Raw genomic sequence first — 23,864 nt, 5'->3', positions numbered from 1 at the left:
TAATAATTTTATCACAAAATCATCGACCGTTTCACCCTCCTTCATGCACAAACTTTCAAGCTCCCTTTTTAAGGTTGCAAGTCGAGCTGTTCTCACCCGATCCACTCCCAAATACCGTGTTTTCAACCCATGCCACACTTGCTTTGGGTTGGTGTAACTCGCCATTTGTAACACCATGTCTTCGGGTATCGCTTGAAACAAAAAGGCAAGGGCTTGTTTTGACTTCTTTTGATTTGATGCTTCACCTAACGCCTTTGGTTCGACCGTCTCCCATATGTTGTGTGTATCCATAATCGACTTGACTTTGACTGCCCACATCGGATAATTCGTTGGAGTCAAAACCGGAACTTGATACGTCATCGCACCTCCTTCTTTAACCAGTGACATCCTTTTTGCTCTCCTTTGACAACCCCGGCCTCTTTAATCAAGCTTGTTCTGAGAGAACTCTTCCACCGCACAACAAGACAAGATCACGACCACCTTTACCGTCTTTTGCCACCCACAAAATGAACCGAATCAAAGTCACCCGCTTTGATGTCTTCCAGTCCATTTATTCGGCACCTCCGATTAGTCTCTCACAAGCCCAATTAAGAGAAACCGAGGTTGCTTGTATTCAACATCGAATCACACCCTTTTCAATGAAAGCGCTCTGATACCAAGTGTAAATATACTACATCCGTCCCAAATTGATAGTCCACTTTTGACTTTTGAAGTATTTTTTTTCTTAAACTTTGACCTTAGATATTTTTGTGTTTGATGGATAATACTTGATGCACAATATATGAATGGATTGTATTTAAAATGTTTTTTCATTGTTATAAGTTTTATCAAGTAATTTATAACAAAAAATAAAAATATTTAAGGTCAAAGTTGAAGAAAAAAGACTTCAAACGTCAAAAGTGGACTATCAATTTGGGATGGAGGGAGTAATAAATACAATAAAGAAATTTGATGTTGCAAACTTGAACTCTAAAGAGTGACAAGAAAAGAAAAAAAAAATTAGAATGCAAAAGAGTATCTGAAAACGAGACTTAGAACTTGATTGACAAATAACTTACAAATACCCTCTATTTATACTAATAAAATAGAATCCTCGTCTAATACTAAAACTAGGAAAAACAGTTATTTAATCTAAGTTATCCTAATATAATAATATTTTTCTTAGTAACTAACCGATTAATCCAACACTAAACATTTCGTGTCAAACATGTCCTATACCAAAAGCGAAATAGCTTAATATAAAATGACATGAAATATTGTTAGTTCATTCATAATAAATATTTCAGATTTAAGAAGAGATTTTTGGAAATTTATCTAAGCGTGTGAGGCAAGGAGATCTGCTATCTCCTTTCCTTTTCATAATGACGATGGAGGGTTTAAATGTTATGATGAAAGCTGCCAGAGAGAAAGGGATATTTGACGGGATCCCCATTACAAATACTAACATCTCTCTTTCTTACCTATTTTGATGCAGACGACGCTTTATTTATTGGAGACTGGTCAATGAAAAATGTTTCCAACCTGGCTAGAATACTTTGTGTTTTCCATGCTATGTCGGGACTAAAGGTGAACTTCAACAAGTCAAGGGTGTTTGGTGTTGGAGTTGAATTTGGGGAGGTGTGTTGTTGGGCCGGACCATTGAGTTGCGCTCCATCTTCTCTTCCATTTACTTATCTTGGAGTCCTAGTCGGTGAAAATAAGAATAGGAAAAACTCAAAAAAGCATGGAAGCCGATAATTGACAAAACCCGCTCCAAACTATCTGTGTGGAAGGCTAGGACATTGAGTTTTAGTGGGAACGCGACTTTGGTGAAATTTGTACTTAGAAACCTTCTAACTTTCTACTTCTCATTATTTCCAGCCCCCATTGGAATCATTGAAGAACTTGAAAAAATCCAAAGACAATTTCTATGGAGGAGTGGTTTGGAAAAGGCAACTATGCATTGGGTTGCATGGGATAAACTAAAAGCTCCAAAGGATGTAGGTGGGGCAGGTTTGGATTCTCTTAGAAACCTAAATCTGGCTCTTCTTGCCAAATGGTGGTGGAAGTTAAAAACATACCCTCAATCTCTCTGGGCCCAAATTATAGGTGGTTTTCATAACCTTCCAAACCAACCTTGGTATTGTTTTGCTAAACATAATATGGGTGGGGTATGGTCAAGTATTGACAAAGCTAAGAATGGATTTTGGAGGTTGAATATAGATGTAAAGAGATATTGAACACAATCGATGGTGGTTTAACGTGGAGTTCGGATTTTCTGGTGGATGGAAATTTTAGCGTGGCGAAGCTGCGAAATAGACTTGACGGAGCATCACATCCAGTCAGTGATGGTGAATATTGGTGGCTAAATTCGGTTTCAAAAAAGGTGGTGAGTTTTATCTGGAGAGCAAAACAGGGTAGGATCCCATCAGCAGAGGAGTTGGCTAAGAGAAACATTCCTGTTCCATCACAAATGTATGGGTTATGTGCAGACACAGAGGAATCAACTAGCCACATTCTCACTTCCTGCAGTCTGGCGAAGGATACTATAAATATGGTGCTTAGCTGGTGTGGAATCCCCACTCAATCATTTGTTGGGGTTAATGAGGTGTTAGATTTTGGCAGAAAATGGGGACATTGTCCAAAAAAGAAAGAAGTACTAACAAGTATTATATACAGATGTCTTTGGAGTTTATGGAAGACTAGGAATGATCGGGTTTTTAGAGGTGTGGCATCAAAACCGACGAATATTGTGGATTCCATCAAAGCTATCGTATTTACTTGGAGAAAGCATAGAAGCCAAATAGGTGAAAAAATGGAGTGGGATAAATGGCGTGTATCACTATTAAATTGTAAATAATTTATGCTTTCTTCTTCTCTATTGGATGTAAATTCTGGCCCCTAGTATCTTGCTAGGGTGCATTATCAATAAAATTGTCGCTTCAAAAAAACTGCAAAATAAAATAAAATTATAGATTTTGAGGTTTACGAAATCCAAATGGACCGTTTCGGACTTGGATGTTACTATAGTAAATGTATAAAAATTGGATTTTCTTTTTCATAAATACATGGTATTTTTTAGATTATCCCCATAAATTTTATCTTGAACGTTGTCACAAGCATCGATATCTGAAAAATCATTCGGAACTGAAACTTCATAAACTAAAAATTATCATATTTTAAAGGCAACTTGAAAGAAAGAAATTGCAATGCTTTGAGATGGCTAAGAAAGCAAGAAATGAATTCGAAAGATGGTTTGTTTTTTTTTAGTTGTAGGTGATATCAATGCTTTGCTTTTCATATTTCATCGGGACATGGTGATTGCGACTTTTCTATTTTAATTTTATCAGGACACTTAAAGCTGTATTTTATTATATCATTAGTTTATTTAATAGGAAATATTAAATAAATATTATCATAAAGATTGTCATAATCGAGCATAATTATGCTACTTGCCATTCTTTATTTGATTTTTTTTTTCAGATATATTATTGAAAACAGAATAATTAAAAATTGTTATTTTTAACCCAAATTATTAATAAGTAAGAAAATAAATAAATATTATTATTATTTGTTAACATTAATATTGTGTTTTTGAAACGATTCATTAGTAAGTAAAAAAGAGAGAGAACAACTATTTGCTGAAGAATCCATAATTATTGACATTTTTTAAAGTTTTTTAGTTTGAAATATTACTTAGTTTGTTTAATTAAAATTTACCATTATAAACATTTTCCAACCATAGATTCAAAAACATTTTTTTATTACCCAATTCAATATTTGTATTTAAATATTTTATAAAACATTCTGTGTCATATTTAAATATATTTCATATATTAGTATAAAAATATAATTTTACGATTACATGAAGTTATATAAATATGTTACTGAAAATAGAAAAGATAATAGTGTCAAAAATTGGTAAAATATATAGTACAAATAATATGATATTTATTAAACTAACCACTATAAAAGAGGTAATTAATAAAGATGATTATACTTATCTCATTTTAAAAAAATAGTCAATTTGTTCGGAACACATCATTCCATACTAATAATAATGTATGTTTCGGAGTTGGTGAAACTTAACTTAAAGGTTGTATGAAATCTAACATGCTATAAATTAAATTAGATTCATTTCGGACTCTTCTGGCCGAAAAAACATAACATAAAGTAGTTGAGTTGACATAACATTATTATGGATTAATCCGGATCATCCTATTTATAACTTATTTAATGTTGATTTCATTAACATCATTCCATTTCAAGAAATTTGTGTTAATGGAAAAGTTGCAATTCATCGCCTATTCGTCAAAATGACAACATATGATACCTTATATCATAATTTACTTCATTATTGGTAGGTTTTAAGAAATTTGTCTATATGACCTCAAAACAAAACATATCATAAATTGTTTTGGACTAGTTCATCGTGTTCCAAACTAAAACACGTGTTCTGAATCTATCTATATGAGCCTGAAGTATAACATCCCAATCACCCTTTCAGATACATCGTATAATCATATTCGTGACTGGTTCATCATATTCCGGACCGAAATAAGTGTTCTTGATTTGTTGTGAGTGTGTGCCTGGAACATATTTTTTTTTCTGAGTATCGTACTCTAAATTAACATACATTTATTTATGGGGTTTTTATGTTAAAACGTATCAAGAATATAAAAAATACATTGATTAATAGAAAATAATCTAAGGAAGTTGTTATGGTCATATTTTAGAGGTGTTTGGATTAGCTTATTGCTTATTGCTTATTTGCGGTGGGAATAAGCAATAAGCATGGGGAGAGATGCTTATTAAAATTAGCTTATTTAGTTTAATAAACTGGATTTTATCCAAACACTTAAATTAGCTTATTGTGAGAATAAACAATAAACACCTCCTTAGACTTGGTCTAGGGTATTTAGTACACTTATCAATGTTGCATATTAAATCGTCCATATGATGCTTAAATTATTCAAAATATACTTAAATATGTGATTTAAAATATAATAAAGAAATATTAATAGTTGTTGTAAATCTAAAAAAAAAAAAAAAAAAAAAGATATTTTGGTTTATACTGCGTGGTTGATAATATTAACCCATGAAGGTAAATGCAAAATAATAATTTTTCAAAAAAACCTTTTAATATCTTTTTTTGTTATTTTTATAAAGTATATGAAAAAGTTGATGATTATGATATGACAAATTTAGAAAGAAAGAATAAGCATTGAAAATGGCGAAACAAAATTGAAGTTAGATAAAAAGGGGACAGGAGTGTCACCCTGTCCATGCGATTCCTCGATTCATTCATTATTCATATACACACCACGATTCCTTTTTAGGGTTTCAATTCCAATTTCTATTTCGTTTTTTTGTCTCTTCTACACATATATACATCGAATATGTATATATACAGTAGCTGAGTTGCAGTTACAAGCTGCCATTAACATAGATAGACCTTTCATCTTCATCTTCACAGAGTGATACAGAAAAAGATGAGGAGAGGGAGGTGTTATCTTGATATTAGCATTAATGGAGAACTAGAGGGAAGAATAGTGGTGGAATTGTTTACTGATATTGTCCCCAAAACTTCCGAGAATTTCAGAGCACTCTGTACCGGAGAAAAGGGTGTTAGCCCTATCACCGGCGTTCCCCTTCACTATAAGGTTTTTCTTTTGTTATGCTTCCTGATTTTTGTAGTTTTGGATAAACTGTTTCTGATTTGGAATTCGAAAAACGTATGAATTGTTCTTGAATACTGAAATTAACATGAAAAACGCATCGGAAAAGTTCAATAGTTGACTGATGAACGATTGTGTCAACGCCTACAGGGAGTTCGATTCCACAAGCTCATCAAAAGCTGTATGATCGAAGGCGGCGACATTTCTTCAGGTCATGACACTAATGGAGGAGAATCGATCTATGGTTCAAACTTCGAAGATGAGAATTTCGAAATGAAACATGAAAGAAAAGGAATGTTATCAATGGCAAACTCCGGCCCCAACACAAACGGATCTCAATTTCTCATCACTACAACTCGCACTCCTCATTTAGATGGAAAGCATGTTGTGTTTGGAAGGATAGTTAAAGGAATGGGAGTTTTGAAGTCAATTGAACATGTTCCTACTAGCGACAATGATTCCCCCACTTTAGATGTTGTAATTGCAGATTGTGGAGAAATCAAAGAAGGTGAAGATGATGGAATTGGGAATTTTTTCAAAGATGGAGATGTGTATCCTGATTGGCCTGCAGATATCGACAATGGTTCTGTTGAACTTTCTTGGTGGTTGGATGCTGTTGATTCAATCAGAGCTTGTGGAAATGAAGCTTTCAAGGTACTTTATATATAAATCGTTTCAGTTTTCATGTTGGAATTTGCATACCTTTAAATCTTTATCTCATTGTTATCTACAGAAGCAAGATCATAAAATGGCTCTCAGAAAGTATAAGAAAGCTGTGCGATATTTGGATCTCTGTTGGGAGAAAGAAGGAATCGATGATGGTATATCAACATTTCTTTATTGGTTATAAAGATAAAGATTTAATTTTTCCATTTATTTGTTAAAATTTTTGCAGACCGAAGTATTTCTCTTGGGAAGAAAAAGGCTCAGATATTCACAAATAGTGCTGTAAGTTAATCTCTCTGATTTGTTGTTTCTTTTTTACTTAACGTGGATATAATTTATTAAGATATGAGCTTTTTACATAATTCTATTTCTTCTTTTTTCCTCTCAACTCCTCTTACACTAAAATCGATGAACATCGTGAAATTTGTTTCTTTGTAATATAAGGGTAAAATGGTCATTTAGTCACATTCAAACGGTTTGCTTCTTTGTAATTGTATTTTTTTTTTTTTTCGTCTCAACTACTCTTACACTAAAATTGATGAACATCATGAAATTTGTTTCTTTGTAATGTAAGGGTAAAATGGTCATTTAGACACATGTGAAATTTGTTTCTTTGTAATGTAAGGGTAAAATGGTCATTTAGTCACGTTCAGACGGTTTGTTTCTTTGTAATTATATTTCTTCTTTTTTCCTCTAAACTCATCTTACATTAAAATTGATGAACATCGTGAAATTTATTTCTTTGTAATGTAAGGGCAAAATGGTCATTTAGTCATATATTTGGTCTAGAAAAGAAACAAATCTTATGTATATTTTGTTTTATGATAAACCAATACACGATCTAATTGTAGAAATATAAGCTCTATCTCAATTAACGACCCAAAATTCCTTTTTTACCCCTCAGGCTTGTAAGTTAAAAATAGGTGACGCGAAAGGAGCATTGTTGGACACAGAATTTGCTTTGCGTGACGGTGGAAACAATGCGAAAGCTTGGTTTCGCCAAGGTCAGGTTGGTCATTTCATCATTTATTAAAATCAATTTCACTTAATAAAATGATGTTTAATTATTGTTAAAAAAAATAAATAAATAATAACTGTGTTCATCATATAGGCACATATGGCACTCAATGAGATAGATGCTGCAATAAATAGTTTCAAGAAAGCAAAAGATTTGGAACCAAATGATGGTTAGATAATAAACAATTCATTTATTAAAAACTACTCTTTTTATATTTCCATTCTTTAATAAAAATCAAATTTTATAAATATTTATATGATTAAACATATGTATTTCCAGGTGGAATAAGAAGGGAACTCAATGCTGCATTGAGGAAGGTTTGTTACTTTTTTTTTAATTTTTTTACATTACATGCAATATTCAATATGAAATTTTAATTATTTCTTTTTATAAATTTGCATAAGTAGGAGGCTGATAGAGTTGAGAGAGAGAAGAAGGCATACTCCAAGATCTTCTCATAGTTATGTGGGACCTATTTTTTCATTAATGAGGTATTTTGGATAACAATGTTTCAATCTTTAAATATAATAGTTATGGAAATTTATTTTGGTTTTTTTTACTATATGATTTTATGTTTTTTTTTTTTTTTTAATCTCAGGGTCGTAAATTTTGTCGGATTCTTCCCTTTTATAGTCGGGTGTTTCCTACGAATTTTAAAATGTAGAGAATTGAGAATTTTATAGAAACTTGTTTCGAATTGGATTGAATCAAATAAAGTGTACACAAAATGTATTATTGGGTGTGGTATATTTAAGATGTATTTAAATGGTGTGAGTTGCATCTTTCAAAATTTCTAAACTAAAATAAATGACATAATTTGCTACAATTCACTAATTAGTATTTATGGCATTGTAAAATTCAATTTTGACTTTGATTTTATGTTATGTACAAAAAAGCTCTGAACAATTGGTTAAATAACATAATTTAATAAAAAAGCTCTGAACATAATTTATTATAAATTTATTTTATACAATATATATATATATATATATATATATATATATATATATATATATATATATATATATATAAACATATTTTTAATTTTGTTTTACTTTTAGATTACCTTCATTGCTCCAAAAACTTATGGCTTTAGATATACATGAAATGAAAAAAATGTTAAATGTCGTTTTAAAAGTCTTAATGTCCTTTTTTTGTTGTATTTTATAGAAGAGATATTAAGTAACGTAACTATTATAAATGAGCTTTTAAAGAAAATAACCATTTTTTCAGTTTTTAAAAAAATGACCGTTTACTTACAAATGCTCCATTTCAAATTTGATCTTCAAAATCCAGACTTTTTTTTTTTTTCACTTTTTTTTCAAAAAAAATCTCTATACTTATGTCTGAAATATTAATTTCGAAGTGTTTAATGTCACATTTTTTCAATCTAATGTCTGACTTAATGCCATAATATTGTATACAGTTCATATTTACTATATTAGTTTAACTTTTTATTTACTTAAAAAATTAACTTTTTACTCAAAAATTCTAAATTATTCATCGGATTTTAGATTTGTTCTTGAAATTTTAGAGTTTTTGTGACAACCAGTGTTTATAGAGTTGTTCACTGTATGGATAAAACTGAATTATCCAATTAGACAATTCGGATCAGACTATTTGATACAAATATTCATATTTTTTTTATTGGTTTTCAGCAAAACAGAATTATTATATTGGATTACGGATTTATTTGATTTATAAAATAAGAACTGAATAGTAAAAAAACCGAATAACAATTTATTATTATTTACTTTTATTAATAGTAAAAAACCGAATAATAGTTTATTATTTACTTTTATTAATTGCAATGTCATCATATACACTTTTGATAATATATTCTATTGCTAAAAGTTTGGGAAGTGTTGTGCATAATTTTATTTTAATGGTTTATGAAAATTTTATTTGAAAACATTATTTTAAACCTCTCATACGATTGAGGTTTCATATAAGGTGTTAAAGATTAATAGGATCAATGGCTTCGTAGAAAACACTCAAATATTTTTATACGAGGAGCTAAAGAGCTACTAGAAGTTATTGCTCCTTAGTCCTTTGGTTGTGGGGTAGTGTTTAGTTGGCAAAGTTTTGTGTAGACACACCAAAAGGTGTATATGGCACTTGGTAAAATCAACAACATAAATGTCCTCAAAGAAATGTTTGTTTAAGACAATATACAAATAACAACACAATACAAAAAAAAACAAATATATAGAAGTTTATTGGTCATCAAATACAAACGAAACAAATGAGAATGAGAATTAATGCAGTCACACGAACCAACCATTTATATAATTTTCCACATAACATGACACTATCATCCCAAAACTACTTTGAATGTGCATCAATCTATCATACTATTGAGGCTTAATTAAGCTAAGTTTAAGGTACTTGGATCCTATATAATAACACCAAAGAAATATAGATAACAAAAATACTCAAATCTGAATAGAAAAACCAATCTTGAAATCTTTGGAATGAGTTTTGGACGGGGTATATGTTTATTTTGTAGGTTTGAGATGATTATGATATTCTGATTTTATATGTCGGATTACTAGATCTAAACCATTTAAATTTTATGATCCTTATAATTTTATATTAATATGTATATTTTCAAAATTATAATATTATGTATAGATGATTAGAAATAAAAAGTTTGTTATGTATATTAGTATATACTACTTACATCCTACTCCACAATACAAAATACCTATTCAAAATTAAAACCACAAAGTTGAGAGCCTCAAACTCATGAGGTTTTTGGTTCTCCAATATCCAAGTCGACAATATGTTGAGTTGTTGGCACAAGCATTCAAGCAAGAACCAAAAAGTTCAAACTATTAAACTTGTTAATATTGTTGTAAATTGTAACTATTACAAAAATTCAACTAATTTTTTAGATGAGATTGTGAAAGGATTTTAGGTAATGGAAATTTCACCATGTAAATTTTAGTCAATTAAAATAATAAATTGGGATACTCAATACCCACATGTATACCCACGAACACAATGGTTATTTACTAACCAAGGTACCAAAAGAAATTAATGCATTAAGGATACAAATTTATAATCAAATATGAAATTGAGATCACCAATAAATAAAACCTCATCACAACCATCCAAACAAGATAATCATCCACCTTAAATTCAAACTCTAGCCTTACATTTATATTATAAAAAAATAAATAAATTTGTTTACATTTATATAACCATGACTTCAAAGATTTTAGAAACTCAACATTAGCCAACCTAAATAAATATTAAGGTTGTAAAAATCACTAGACAGTAACTAATCAGTCGACTGGATCAAGAGATTAATCAACCTATGATTAACTAGGATTAATTGGAAACCCTAATTTATAAAAAAATATATATTTAAAAAATAAATAGTTTGACTATTTTGCTAATTTTGACCAATTAATTACCATCAAGCCCAATTAATGACTCACAAACCCCATTTTACCATATAGACACTCTAATTAGTTTTTCGAATATTTTTATTTTGTTTTCCAAAAAAGCTGATTATAAGTAGTTGACTTTTTATAAAATGACAAATTTGCCCTGGCGGTTATACTTTTCTTCTACCACAATTCATTGCCAAGTAAAAAAAACATATTTCATATAAAGGCTCAAAAACTTACCTATCTCTTACATAACAATTTCTATAAAGTCTTTTAAAAAAATCATATATCATAAAAAGATGAACATTTTTTAAGGCAACAATAGCTATGAATTATAATTTTCAACCCCCAAGTCTCTAAGTGCATCAGTCCCAGCTTCTCTACAACTTTTATGGCTTTCTTTTGCATTCCTTATCATCTTCTCAATACCATTATTCAACAAAATAGACCTATCCAAAAAAAATTAAAAAGATATAATTTCCAAATTTTGATTAAAACTAAAAATAATAATAATAATCCACCTGTTTTCTGTATTCCTAGCAACAAGATTACGAATCATGAGACATGAATATTTCTGCAACTGAGATGCTTCAGGAAACTTCTTCATAGCTTGAATTGCAAGCTCTCCTGCTCCAGCTTCCATAGCCATGGCTGCATGATCAGGTGAGCGCAGGCACAGGGTGCTTATGATGGTCATCACCTCTTGAATGACAGAAGGATCATCATGAAGTCTGTTTGAAAGTGTGATGAGTCTATTCAAACCTCTCCTTTCAATTATAGCACTCTTGTTAAAGTCACTTCCTGCCAACTACCCAAAAGAAAATATCTCAAGATTCTTGATACCCTTTTTGGGAAATAATATAAAAATTAAAAATTTATAAAAAGATTGAACCTTTGATAACAAAGAACAGCAAGATTTGGCTACAGTTTTGTTCCCTTGTATGCCAGATTCATCGATAGTATTGAGTAGTGAATCTATACCACCTTTTTCAGCAACTGATCTGCATATTTCATCCTGAAAGTATCCCAGAAAGATCAAGAAAAGAAGGAGAAGAAGAATAGAAGATAAATTTTAATGGGATATGATAATTGATAATTGATAAGTATAGTACTTACATTCACTGAAATGGCTTTTAGTGCAATTGTTATTGATACCAGGCTTGATGAGTTAAGTTCATCATCAAGTGACTCAGCAAGAGCTTCAGCAATTCCAATTTTGGCAAATTTTCGAGCATACCCATAAACCTAATTGGGATGCATGATTTATTTAATGTTTCAAGAACATTTAGAATCAAGTGTTTATGTGTTTTTGTATGTTCATTGTTACTTACTTGTGAAGCGATTACACGGGTATCATCAGCTGCTAAGAGTACTCGAATGGCATCATATAAACTTGAGATGCTTCCTTTTTTATGGTTCTTCATGATTTTAACTATTAACTCATCTATGTGTAATTCGACATATGCTTCCTTGAGAACCTCATTACCAGTTGCAGAAGCAGCAATAACAGAGAAGGCACTGTTCAAGATGTTTACATTTTGAGTTTCATCAGTTAGGATACCAATCACGATTTTTGGTCCTCCACATTGCCTGAAAGTTTCTGTACTTTGAAGATCTGCATTGAAAGATTGTATTCATGATCTTATGACTCTCAATGTAAAGATCTTAAAGGTGAAAGGTTACAAAGAAGAAACTTAGTATTGAATACGTAATCCTGTAAGTGAATCTGATGCCACAATCATGAAGGAGCAGAACATTTGAATTCATGCTCCAGAACACTAATCAATGTCACAATTGACAAAAGATATCACAGATATCGGATCAATCAAACGAGAGATCGATAGAACTCAGGTACTACATTGAAAAATTAAGTAAAAGCATAGAGTTAACCATTCATACCATGGAGAAATGCAGCCAATGCATTCAAAGCCGATACAAGTGCAGAATCACGGCCAATATCGCGAAGCTTCGAACAAACAGAGCACATCAATTCTACACCTCCGTTTCTTGTAGCAATCGCAGCATTTCCAGATCCCTCAACACGGGACAATTCCGTCAAATGATCTAACAAACATCGCGCCTCGTCTAAGACTGCTTTGTCTGTCCAATCCGAACTCTGTAATTGTTTGATTCTGTCAAGTGATTGGATCACCGGATTGATTTCTCCGGGGAGTGTAGAGGTGACGATACCAGAGAGATCTACGCCTTGAAGAGTAAGGGTTTCGATGGCGTCGCTTAGGGCTTCCGTAGGGTCCATACCTAGATCGTCTATGTTTTCTTTAACCATTTCATCGAATGCTTGTTGCGAGATCGACCGAATGCTGGGCTTTGCAGGGGCCATGCCTGATGTCTCACCGGTGGTAGCGTAGGTGGTTGCCGGAGAAATGGCGGTGGTGGAATGAGGGTGGAAACGGAGTGTGTGAGTGAGACTTTCTTTGAAAATTTTAAGCTCTTTCCAGAATGTCCAAAAGACACAAATTACATTCAAATTTAATCTATTTACAAAAATTGCCCATGGATTCAAATAATTGCAAAAGTCACATCACATTTTTGTATAATTATAAAACCGGCCCAGTTTGCTAAAATGTAGTCCCTTTGACCCAGTGTAAATAAACCGGATGCAAACGGTTTGTTCATGTCCATTCATTAAAGTTAGCCGAACAAACGAGTGAATATAAACAAATAAAAAACAAACTTTTAATAGTAATGTTTGTCCGTTTAACAAAACACATTATGTTCGTTCGTTTATATTTGTTTGAACATTTTAAATGAACAAAATATAAATGAACAGAGATAAAAAAAAATATAATTAAACATATATGAATATAAACAAATATTTTTATGGCAAAAATCTAAAAATACAAAAGGTATTGGCCAAAACATAAACTATCTAAAGTTTCATATTTTGATAAACGAAACAACTATTTGTTTTCGTTCGTTTAATTAAACGAACAATAATTTGTGTTCATATTCATTCGTTATTATATAAATGAACTTCATGTTAAACGTTATTTAAACATTTAATTTGTTTACAATCCTAATTAATTATTTGGATCAACAGAAATAACTAGAAATCATATAGGTCATTTTTGTCTTTCCACACAATTTTCTTTCGTGTTTCTTTTTTCAAAAAAAAAAAAAAAAAAAAAAAAAAAAAAAAACTCACTCATAATAAAAATGACAACTAATTCCATCGTAATTTACTTAAAGTTCACCAACAAATTAAATTGCTAAGGAAATGTTTTCGTTTAGGATATAATGGGTCAAATTGTTGAAAATGCTTCTATTTTGGACATAATCCACCTCCATATGTTGAAATTTTTGTGCACGCAAATGAGAACACAAAAACTTGAAAATCCACAAATTTTCAACATTACACCAACCCAACTAAACAAACTTAGGCTCAATTCCATTTCTTATTCAATTGTTAGCCTCATTAATCTCTATATAAACACATTTTCTCCAAACTTCATAAATCACCTACTTAGCCAAATTCATTACTTCCAAGTCTCTTTCCATCAATCAAAGAAAGCTCGAGTAAAATGGCTTTGATGTACACACATTCCCTTCTCCTAATAGCCGTAATTTCAGCAATATTCACAGTTGCATCAAGCAATGCGAATTTCCAAAAAGGTCCCCAAAATTGGAACTTCAACTTCAACAATACAAACGAGCCATTTAGACACAAGAACCCTTTTCATAGCTCTAGAAGAATCATTGTCGGTGGATCTAACAACTGGCGTTTTGGCTTTAATTACACTGAATGGGCTCGAACAAATGCCCCATTCTTCTTCAACGACACTCTAGGTATGTATCATGCATGAAGACATGCATGAGACACCATGCATGTAGTTTCTAAGTCTTTTTCATTTAAATAACATGATATATTTTGTTCAACGAAAATCTTTACAAATGTTATTGATCAAATACATATCGTGATTTAACGTTGAAATTTGTGGTATTGCAGTGTTTAAATTTGATCCACCTAGCACTACCAATTTACATCCACATAGCATTTATTTGCTACCAAATCTATGGAGTTTTTTGAGGTGTGATCTAAAATGGGCAAAACTTGTGGCTAACACATCACAAGGTGGAGGAGAAGGGTTTGAGTTCGTGTTAAACAAATGGAAGCCATATTATTTTGCTTGTGGAGAAAGCAACGGTTTTCATTGCCAATCTGGAATGAAATTTTCTGTTATGCCGTTGTTTCGTTGGTTTTGAACGCTTTAATGCTCATTTTATACCAATTGAAGAAAGAAGAATAAGTTTGTTTTCATTGTTTTAGGTTTATCATTTTTAGACAAAAGAAAATAATGAGTGTTTCAATATTTACTTTTTTGCTTCTATGTATTGTTTGTTGTGCTTCACGTACTTTACTTCTACAATTTGAAATGTATTTGTCTTAATAGAGTTGTCATAAAAAAGATAAATCTACATTTTTTGATATAGTGAGATAACAAGGGAATTATTAGTTCATTCTAGTATGTATTAATTCATAACAAGATTTTAATAAGAATAAGACAGTTTTATGTTTTAGCTCGTTTGGTATATATATAGACATAAAAGATCGTTACATAAGTCAAATATAGTCAAATATAATTGAAGAAAAAATAAACAAAATTCTCAGTATTAACACATAGGATTATTTTCATTTTTACCAACACAATTGACATGCAAATGGGGAAGTCAAACTCCTTTATTTTTTGTTGGCTTTATCATTATTAATATATCTATTGCCAAAGATTTATTTAACTAAGAATTTATTATTATTATTATTATAAATATATACTTTAATAACTATTTTATTAACTGAATGATAAATAATTATATGCTTATTAATATTCCTATGATTTTTTGTAGATTAAAATTGTTAAATTATGCATTTTATATTATAGTATTCGTACCAATATAATAAGATGTGCCACATATAATGTCCAAGATGGAATAAAGCTATCCATTGTGAAATTTCAGTGCTGACCATATAATTCCAACGTATGTGCTATTGTCGTTGACGATTGACTTCCATTATCTGTAATCTGCTTTTTGAAATTTAAGATCCAAGTCAATGATTTATGATTATTAGTTTTGTAGGTTTTATTTATGAGCAAATACTAGAAAAAATTGCATATTTTGATCATATTTTTTTAAAACAAAAATCAATTTAATTCAAAATTTCTCAAAGAAGTCATACACAACCTAGTAATTCAAGCCTTAAAGGCCTACTAAACATATATCAAAATTTGGATGATACTTACGTGTTGTTTGTTTTTTCGAAAAGAAAATTTATGAAGTCTGTAGACAACCTCTGCAATCCTCTGTAGCAGAAGAGGTGGAACAAACGGCTGCAACCTATAATAAAAAGCATGTTTGTTTTTTAATATCTGCAGACTACTGCAGTAAACTAAAATATAAATAAACTAATTTTATAAACTGGAAATAGTTCTCAACCACCGAAATTTTAATAATTCTAGTCTTAAATCATTGAAAGAATACTAAAAAGAACATATAAAAAACTAAAAATATAAAATTTTTTAAAAAACACTTTAAAAAATATAAAAGAAGCTACCAGTTTTATTATAGAAAAAAAATCTAATTTTAAAAAAACATAAAAAAAAATAAGAAAGTATTGCAAACGATGTCTACAAAATTCGTAAAAAATTACACACGTTAAAAAAGATGCAAATAAAACTGAAAATATTATTAACAGAAATGGTAAAAAAATTCAGAAAAATCAAAGTTTTTTTTTTTTTTTAAATCAAGTTAAAAAATTTTATGGAAACTATAAAAAGAAATTGTATCAAATCCATAAATAAAAGTTAAAAAAAAATCAAATTTAAAAAAAAAAAAAGTTATACCAAAATTCTAAAAAAACACTTGGAAAAAATGAAAGTTGAATAGGTTTGAAGAGGCAAGTCAAGTGATGTGTCACGCAGCACACGCACAGAGGTTTTTTAGTCTGACGCCTTCCAAAATAACAAACTGCTGCGAGAGGAAAAGTGTTGTGCGTGTGTTGCGTCGCGCAGCAAAAAGTGGTTTGAAGAGGTTTTAAAAAAAACCAATAATCTAGAATGATTCACTATTCACTCGATTTTAGTTTTTTGGGTCATAATCATTATGTAGGAGAGATGGCCGAGTGGTTGAAGGCGTAGCATTGGAACTGCTATGTAGGCTTTTACTTACCGAGGGTTCGAATCCCTCTCTTTCCTTTCCGTACCTTCACCTAATTCATCGATCTTACTAACCACAATAGATCAAATAGCAATGGATACGACTATTCCAACAGTTAGACCTTTCTTTGATATGGATTCTCTATTCCTAATGGTTGTGGTACAGAAAATACTGTGTAAAGAAAAGAGTAGAGTAAACAAGGAATTAAAATCTCCCTCTCGGTCTATGATACCTAAATGGAAGAAAAATCCGGATCAAACCCTTATTTATCTTAACCTTAGGTTAATTTACTTCGCCAAAAGGGAGCAAAATAAATAAAAGGATTGGCCCCAATACATCTTGTATGCATACACTATAATAGTATCATAACAATGAAAGATTCTATATGATATGTCCAATGTGAATTGATCTCAAAAAATCCCTCGTTACTGCTCAAAGGAGCAGTAATAGGTAGGGATGACAGGATTTGAACCCGTGACATTTTGTACCCAAAACAAACGTGCTACCAAGCTGTGCTACATCCCTTCCATTGGTCTACAGTGTCATTGTAGAGAATTCTTGTCTTGTTTTCCAACAACACCTTAATATATAAAGTCATCCATTATATACCTACCACTAATCACTATAATGGTGAGTGTCACATTATCACCACACTCCATACAACTAACCATGGGATACCTACCATTAAACACATCATTCCACCTCATTTTTTAATTAAATTTAATTCAAAAATACATGAAAATCATTTTTTTAAGTACTAGTTTTTCATTAGATTAAAACACTACATTACATTGAAAAAACATAATAAAACAATATATTTTTTTTAAACAAACATTACATTAATTTAAAACACACAACAAAAAAAACATAAAAATACAACCACAAACAACTTAAACTAGTTTTTAAACTTTATTATTTTGAATGACCGAATTTTGGGCACTCCCTTAATTTTAGCCAAGTTTTGACGTGTTTAAATGGTGTGTGTTTCGTGTCTTCATATTGGTGCATGGCCATAGCAAACGGTTCGCCTTCGCGTACGTTGTTTGTAACAAAATTATAAATTACATCGAACTCAAGGTATTTAACCCTCATATTGCGAAACTTCCAATATATACGATTTCGACAATCCATTAAATCATGAAAAATGTTTCCAACTTTTACCCAAAATTTAGGAGGCATTATAGCATCTGGGTCTTCTGAAGCCGCCACTAATGTTAGTTCTAAGTTCTCTTCTTCATTTTCTGACCAATTCATCATTTTATGAGCCATTGGGCTTGAATTATCAAGCAAAACAAGTGTTTCATTTTGAATAAAGTGAGAGAGGAATTGTGTGAGTAAATAAAAGAAACATTATGTTATTTATAGAAGATGTTTAATGATGTTTGAAAGGTAAAAATTTAAAAAAAAAAAAAAAAAAGTGTGAACGTTACATATTTAATATTGAGCCGTTGCTCACAATCGATCAAGCAACAATTTCATTGGTCCTTTTGAATCGTCTACCACGAATCACCACGAAATGGAGAAACCACGACCGGTCAGGCAGGTGTGCATGGTCATGGTCCATTGCCACCTCAACCATGGACCAATTTGTGGCTTGTATACCGTATGGTCTAAACATAGATAATTACGTTAGGAAAATAATATCATGACAAAACTTTTAATTAGGGTATACTATATACTGTGTTCTAAAAGGCGCGTCATGGCGTGAGGCGCGACATCGCCGTTTCGAAAAGCTTCATAACGTTGATGTTAGGCGTGGCGCGTGGCAAGGCGTGATATGGCATGCCATGGCGCGTTATAGCGTGTTATGGCGCGTGTTTTTTTGTTTGAGACACGTTTTTTTGCTCTTTTTTATACCTTTTCTAATCGGACATACAAGTATTGTGTTTTTTATTAACTTTCTGTTATTAGTTGTTGATATAACACTTTTAAAAACTAGGTATATTTGATATAAATTTATATTTATGCGGCAATATAATCATAAATTAATACAAAATCGTCGCCTTACATCACGCATTGAAAAACGCCATGGCTCGCCATAACTCGTTAAGCTTGAGGCTTGGCTTTGCCGCCACGCCACGTCTCACGCCTTTTAGAACCTTGACTATATATATATATATATATATATATATATATATATATATATATATATAAGTTCAATTGAGAAAATAAAAAATGTTGACAATAGGGGGAAATCATTCTCAGCCGATCATTTATTTTTGCCGCAAAATGCTCCGGCATACGGGCCGACGGAGTATGAGTAGTATTCATATATGAATATAAATATAAATGTATTTTATATATGAATACACCACCTCCCTCCGCCACCAACCACCACCACCACTGCCACCAACCACCACCGCCACCACCACCACCTCCACAACCAACCACCACGCACCGCCGCTATATTCATATATGAATAACCATTTCCGTTATACTTATTCAGATATGAATATTCATATTCGTATATGAATATACTTATTCATATATATTCATATATGAATATGATCTGTTATGTCTGTCCGGTACGATGGAGCGCTTAAGCGGCATATTCGAAATGAGTGACCCATATTCATTCCCACATTCTTAACATTTTTTTCTCAATTGAACCCTCCAATATATATATATATATATATATATATATATATATATATATATATATATATATATATATATATATATAGGTAAGAAATGATTTTTTGTAGGAAGGTAGGAAGTTTTTTTTTCTACATATTCTTTTGGCAAACAAAACAAATGAATCACTAGATGAATAAAAAATAACATGATTCACAAAAAAAAATCCCAAAAAACATCTCGATGATTCATTTATACAATGATTTTGTTGTTATTCACTAAAATTGTCATAAAAGTGAATTTTTTTTCTTCATTTACATAAAAATGAATCATTAAGACGTTTTTTTTTCTTGTGAGTCATCTTACTTATGAATCATTTAGTGATTCATTTTGTTTTTTCACTAAAATAATATGTAGAAAAAAAAACTTTTTACCTTCCTATCAAAATTTTCCTTCTTATTTGATCTTTGACTATATATATATATATATATATATATATATATATATATATATATATATATATATATATATATATAATAAACTAACACACCCCTTTAATTTAAACATGGGGTTTACAAATGTTCATACTACTCCGAAATTCAAGAAATAACTATGTAAGAAGACCTTTAGTGAAAATATATGCATATTGATAAGCCAATGGCACGTGTAACACACACACATGTCCAATAGCAACACGTTCCATACCAAAATGTAAATCTATTTCCACATGCTTGGTACGTTGGTGTTGTACATGGTTAGAAGATAAATACATGATACTCACATTATCAAAAAACACAATCGTGTCTTTAGATAATGGACATGATAACTCAAGAAGAAGATTGTGAAGCCATGAAACTTTAGCTACGATATTTGCCACCCCATGGTACTCAACATCAACAGATGACCAAGAAGCCGTGTGTTGGCGTTTGGAGGACCAAGAAACGTGATTACTACCAAGATAAACACAAAACCCACAAGTGGACCGACGAGTGTAAGGACATTTAGCTCAATCAGCATCACAATAAGAAACCAAGCAAACAATGGAAGAAGATTGAATAGAGAGACCATGAGATAAAAGTACCCTGAATATAATAGAGGATGCGCTTAAGAGCGAGTAAATAAGGTTCACGTAGATAATGCATAAAGAGACAAATTTGTTAGACAACATATGCAATGTCAGGAGGAGTGAAGGTAAGATATTGTAAAGCGCCAGCAAGACTACGGTATAGAGTGGGATCAGTGAGAGGAAGACTATGAGGATAAAGTTTGGATTTTGTGTTAGAAGGGGTGTTACACGGATTACAAGATGCAATGTAAGCACTTAACAAACTTTCTTTAGCAAAGGAGGTTTGAGACAAGAACAAACCTTTGTTAGTACAAGACGTAACATTACCGAAGAAGAAGGAAAGCGAGCCCAAATCGGACATAGGGAATTTAGATAATAACATAATATAATGCTAGATATAAGAGTCAAAGAAGAAGCAATGAGAATAATATCATCAACATAGAGGATAAGGAAAATATGATCAGAACTCGAGTGATAGGTAAAGAGAGAACAGTCGGATTGACTACTAGTAAAGCCAAGAGAGGTGATGAAGACAACAAATCGTTGATACCAAGACATAGGGGGCTTATTTAAGACCATAGAGGGCTTTTTGAAGGCAACAAACTTGATGAGGAAAGGTGGGATGGGTATACCCAGGAGGTTGTTTCATTTAGATCTCCTCATAGGGGTCACCATGAAGAAAGGCATTTTTGACATCCAACTAGGGGTGAGCGCGGTGCGGTTCGGTGCGATTATTAGCCAAAACCTCACCACTAACCACAAATGCGGTTAATTCGTTTTCAAAACCGCTTGGTGCGGTTATTTTTGCGGTGCGATTAAGCGGTTATTTTTGTGGTGCGGGTTTGTTTTTTCTGTGTTGCGGTTATTAACAACATTGATTTGGTGTGGTTATTTTGTGTGGTTTTTAACCACAGTTTGGAGCTCAAACGGCTTTAATAGTTCAAACATATTACTTGTAATAATAAAAAAAACCATAAGGTATAAGACAATTAACTTAAATCACAAACAACTAATATCTTAAAAACGTCAGATCAATAGTAATTAACAAGAAATATCTTAAAATTGTCTAATTTCACAATTTTTCAAAGTTAAACATCACAAAAAACCAAAACATTTGTCTTCTAGTATTTTATCAATCTTTCATCCATGAAACTTGTCTTATTTTTAATATTTAATATATTAGTAATTAATAAAAAAAATTGTATATAATATATGCGGTGCGGTGCGGTTTTTTGAAAACTAATAACCGCACCGGACCGCAAATTTGCGGTTTTTGAAAAACAGAAAACCTCACCATCGGTTTTTATTGTGGTTGCGGTTTACGCGATCTTTACGGTTAATTTTAGTTGTAGTGCGGTTTTTGCTCACCTCTACATCCAACTAATGTTTGTGACAATGTTTGGATATCACAATGTTCAAGACGGATGGATGGTGGCGGGTTTGACAATAGGATTAAAAGTGTCATCAAAGTCAACGTCGGGTTGCCAAAAGAATCCCTGAGGAACCAAGCCACCTTTATAGCAATCAAGATTGCCTTTTTTTTTCATACTTATGATGATAGAGCCAACAAAAACCAACAATGTTGGCTTGTGGAGGAGGACGAACAAGATCTCATGTGTGGTTTGACCGAAGAGCGGTCATTGCAGAATCCATGGCAAATTTCTAGTTGGGGTCATAGAGGGCCTGAGTAGTAGAGCAAGGGATAGGAGAGATATCAGAAGTGGCAGATAAATTGAAATTTTGTTTAGGCTAGAGGGACCCAGCGCGGGAGCGAGTGACCATGGGATGAGTTGGAGGAGGTGGGGTAGGGGAGGAGTGGGAGAAGTCACTAAGTTTTGACTTACAGTTGTGGATTTAAATGTTTCAGGTACTTTGGAGGATCAGGGGAAAGCAAATGCGTGATTGTATATATCATCATGTGGATTTATGTTGAGAGATGTTATTTGATACTATGATTTTATGATACTGTTGTCAAACAATGAGTTGGATGATTTATGGTTTTCATAAAAATGTCTTTTAAAAATAAAAAAAAAATGTTATGGTTTTTGGGACGTTAGGTTGTCTAATATCAATTATATTATGTTTTTGTATAGAAGTATAAATTAATTTAAAATATTTTATAGATTAAATAAAGATTCCATATAAAAATATAAAAGCTAAATACCATTTCATTTATGTTTTTTTTTTAATATTTTCAATATTATGAATGATCTTACAATCTCGCTCATGATCTTATTAAGGATTTGTCGATCTTACACCTAAATCAATAATTCGCTTTTAGATGGTGGAATTGTAAGGTCGTACAATCCTACCTGTTCATCTCTCTCAACCCTTCCAGGCTTGTCACCTAGACGTTACATCGTCTTTTTATTTTCACGTCAATATTACAATCACAACACAAGTAATTCATCTTTTCCAAATCTTTCAACCTATACAATTCTATTAAAATATTAAATTATTTACTAATATAAAAATTAAATAAATAAAATTAAAAATAAAAATAACATTTCATTAATATATGTGTTGTGCACATATTAATTAAAATTATAAGAAGAAGACATTTGGGTAAGGGATAATGACTTAAAAGGGTAACAAACTTTCGACTTTGTTCACATTTAGTTACTAAACTTTTTTCCGTTATCTATTTGCCACTAAACTATTGAAATTGTTCACATTTTACCCTTATGACCGGTTGTTACCGGTCATAAGGGTAAAATGTGAACAATTTCAATAGTTCAGTGGCAAATTGATAATGAAAAAAAGTTTAGTGACTGAATGTGAACAAAATCGAAAGTTCGTTTCCCTCTAAAAAAGTTCAATGGCTAAGTGTGAACAAACTTCCTCTTGTATAATGTTTGAGCAAATTATTTATTTTTGTTAAATTATAACAATATTTGTTGATGAAGAAATCTATCAAATAAAAAAAAACAAAACAAAACCCCGAAAAATATATTAAAAAAAACGAAAAACTGAAACCGAAATAAAAAACCAATGGTTTAGAATTTTCTAAATAAAACATCTAAATTTCCAATCTGATTTTGGTTTTACAAAAATTCAACTTTTGAATTTCCATATCTAAATCTCTTCCCCTTTTTATAATCAAAAAATGATTATAAAACCAAAAAGAGAATGAGAAAGCGCTCAATTCGGAATTTTTCTATCCAAAACTCTCCCTAAACAAATGGCATAAACATTTTGCTTCAATCCGGAAAATCCAAAACATCTTCAATTTTTAGCTTCGTTTACGGACCGCCTTTGACAAAAATTTGGGTAGAAATTGTCAATTTCAAAATTCTGTCAAAGGCAGTTCGTGA

The 23,864-nt window shown here is 31.4% G+C and overlaps 4 protein-coding genes and 1 non-coding gene across 6 annotated transcripts; 4 read left to right on the top strand and 1 right to left on the bottom strand.

The window, feature by feature from the left end:
* Nucleotides 1-1,367: 1,367 nt before the first annotated feature.
* On the top strand, nucleotides 1,368-2,839 carry LOC145064481 (uncharacterized). The gene is made up of 4 exons (XM_079011924.1): nucleotides 1,368-1,374; nucleotides 1,475-1,617; nucleotides 1,707-2,047; nucleotides 2,203-2,839. The coding sequence occupies exons 1-4, from the start codon at nucleotides 1,368-1,370 to the stop codon at nucleotides 2,837-2,839; spliced, it is 1,128 nt and encodes a 375-aa protein (XP_078868050.1).
* A 2,352-nt stretch (nucleotides 2,840-5,191) lies between these two features.
* On the top strand, nucleotides 5,192-8,167 carry LOC145061881 (peptidyl-prolyl cis-trans isomerase CYP40-like). Of its 2 annotated transcripts, XM_079009461.1 has the most exons (9): nucleotides 5,193-5,642; nucleotides 5,808-6,311; nucleotides 6,391-6,478; nucleotides 6,553-6,605; nucleotides 7,228-7,332; nucleotides 7,435-7,510; nucleotides 7,621-7,658; nucleotides 7,749-7,832; nucleotides 7,940-8,167. In XM_079009461.1, exons 1-8 carry the CDS (start codon nucleotides 5,472-5,474, stop codon nucleotides 7,800-7,802), a joined length of 1,089 nt encoding a protein of 362 aa, XP_078865587.1. In that variant the 5' UTR covers nucleotides 5,193-5,471; the 3' UTR covers nucleotides 7,803-7,832; nucleotides 7,940-8,167. The 2 variants fall into 2 exon arrangements, 1 of the variants encoding a protein (XP_078865587.1); XR_013687319.1 differs by lacking the exon at nucleotides 7,940-8,167 and having other exon boundaries at nucleotides 5,192-5,642; nucleotides 7,228-7,327.
* Nucleotides 8,168-10,940: 2,773 nt separating this feature from the next.
* LOC145063127 (ARM repeat superfamily protein) lies at nucleotides 10,941-13,199 on the bottom strand. The gene is made up of 6 exons (XM_079010721.1): nucleotides 12,639-13,199; nucleotides 12,071-12,354; nucleotides 11,856-11,984; nucleotides 11,632-11,754; nucleotides 11,261-11,547; nucleotides 10,941-11,188 (listed from the first exon to the last, which is right to left on the bottom strand). The coding sequence occupies exons 1-6, from the start codon at nucleotides 13,078-13,080 to the stop codon at nucleotides 11,065-11,067; spliced, it is 1,389 nt and encodes a 462-aa protein (XP_078866847.1). The 5' UTR covers nucleotides 13,081-13,199; the 3' UTR covers nucleotides 10,941-11,064.
* A 1,033-nt stretch (nucleotides 13,200-14,232) lies between these two features.
* Nucleotides 14,233-15,218, top strand: LOC145062326 (uncharacterized). Its single transcript, XM_079009942.1, has 2 exons — nucleotides 14,233-14,546; nucleotides 14,707-15,218. Exons 1-2 carry the CDS (start codon nucleotides 14,282-14,284, stop codon nucleotides 14,961-14,963), a joined length of 522 nt encoding a protein of 173 aa, XP_078866068.1. The 5' UTR covers nucleotides 14,233-14,281; the 3' UTR covers nucleotides 14,964-15,218.
* Nucleotides 15,219-16,861: 1,643 nt separating this feature from the next.
* TRNAS-GGA (transfer RNA serine (anticodon GGA)) lies at nucleotides 16,862-16,948 on the top strand. The gene has a single exon. It is a non-coding gene; the product is annotated as a tRNA-Ser (tRNA).
* The last annotated feature ends 6,916 nt before the right edge of the window (nucleotides 16,949-23,864 follow it).

This window comes from Lactuca serriola, chromosome 7, assembly GCF_051521515.1.
Source record: "Lactuca serriola cultivar US96UC23 chromosome 7, Lser_US96UC23_V15, whole genome shotgun sequence".
In the NCBI taxonomy this organism is placed as follows: Eukaryota; Viridiplantae; Streptophyta; class Magnoliopsida; order Asterales; family Asteraceae; genus Lactuca; species Lactuca serriola.
Note: the sequence above shows the minus strand (reverse complement) of the source record. Positions and strands in the feature narration are given on the sequence as shown.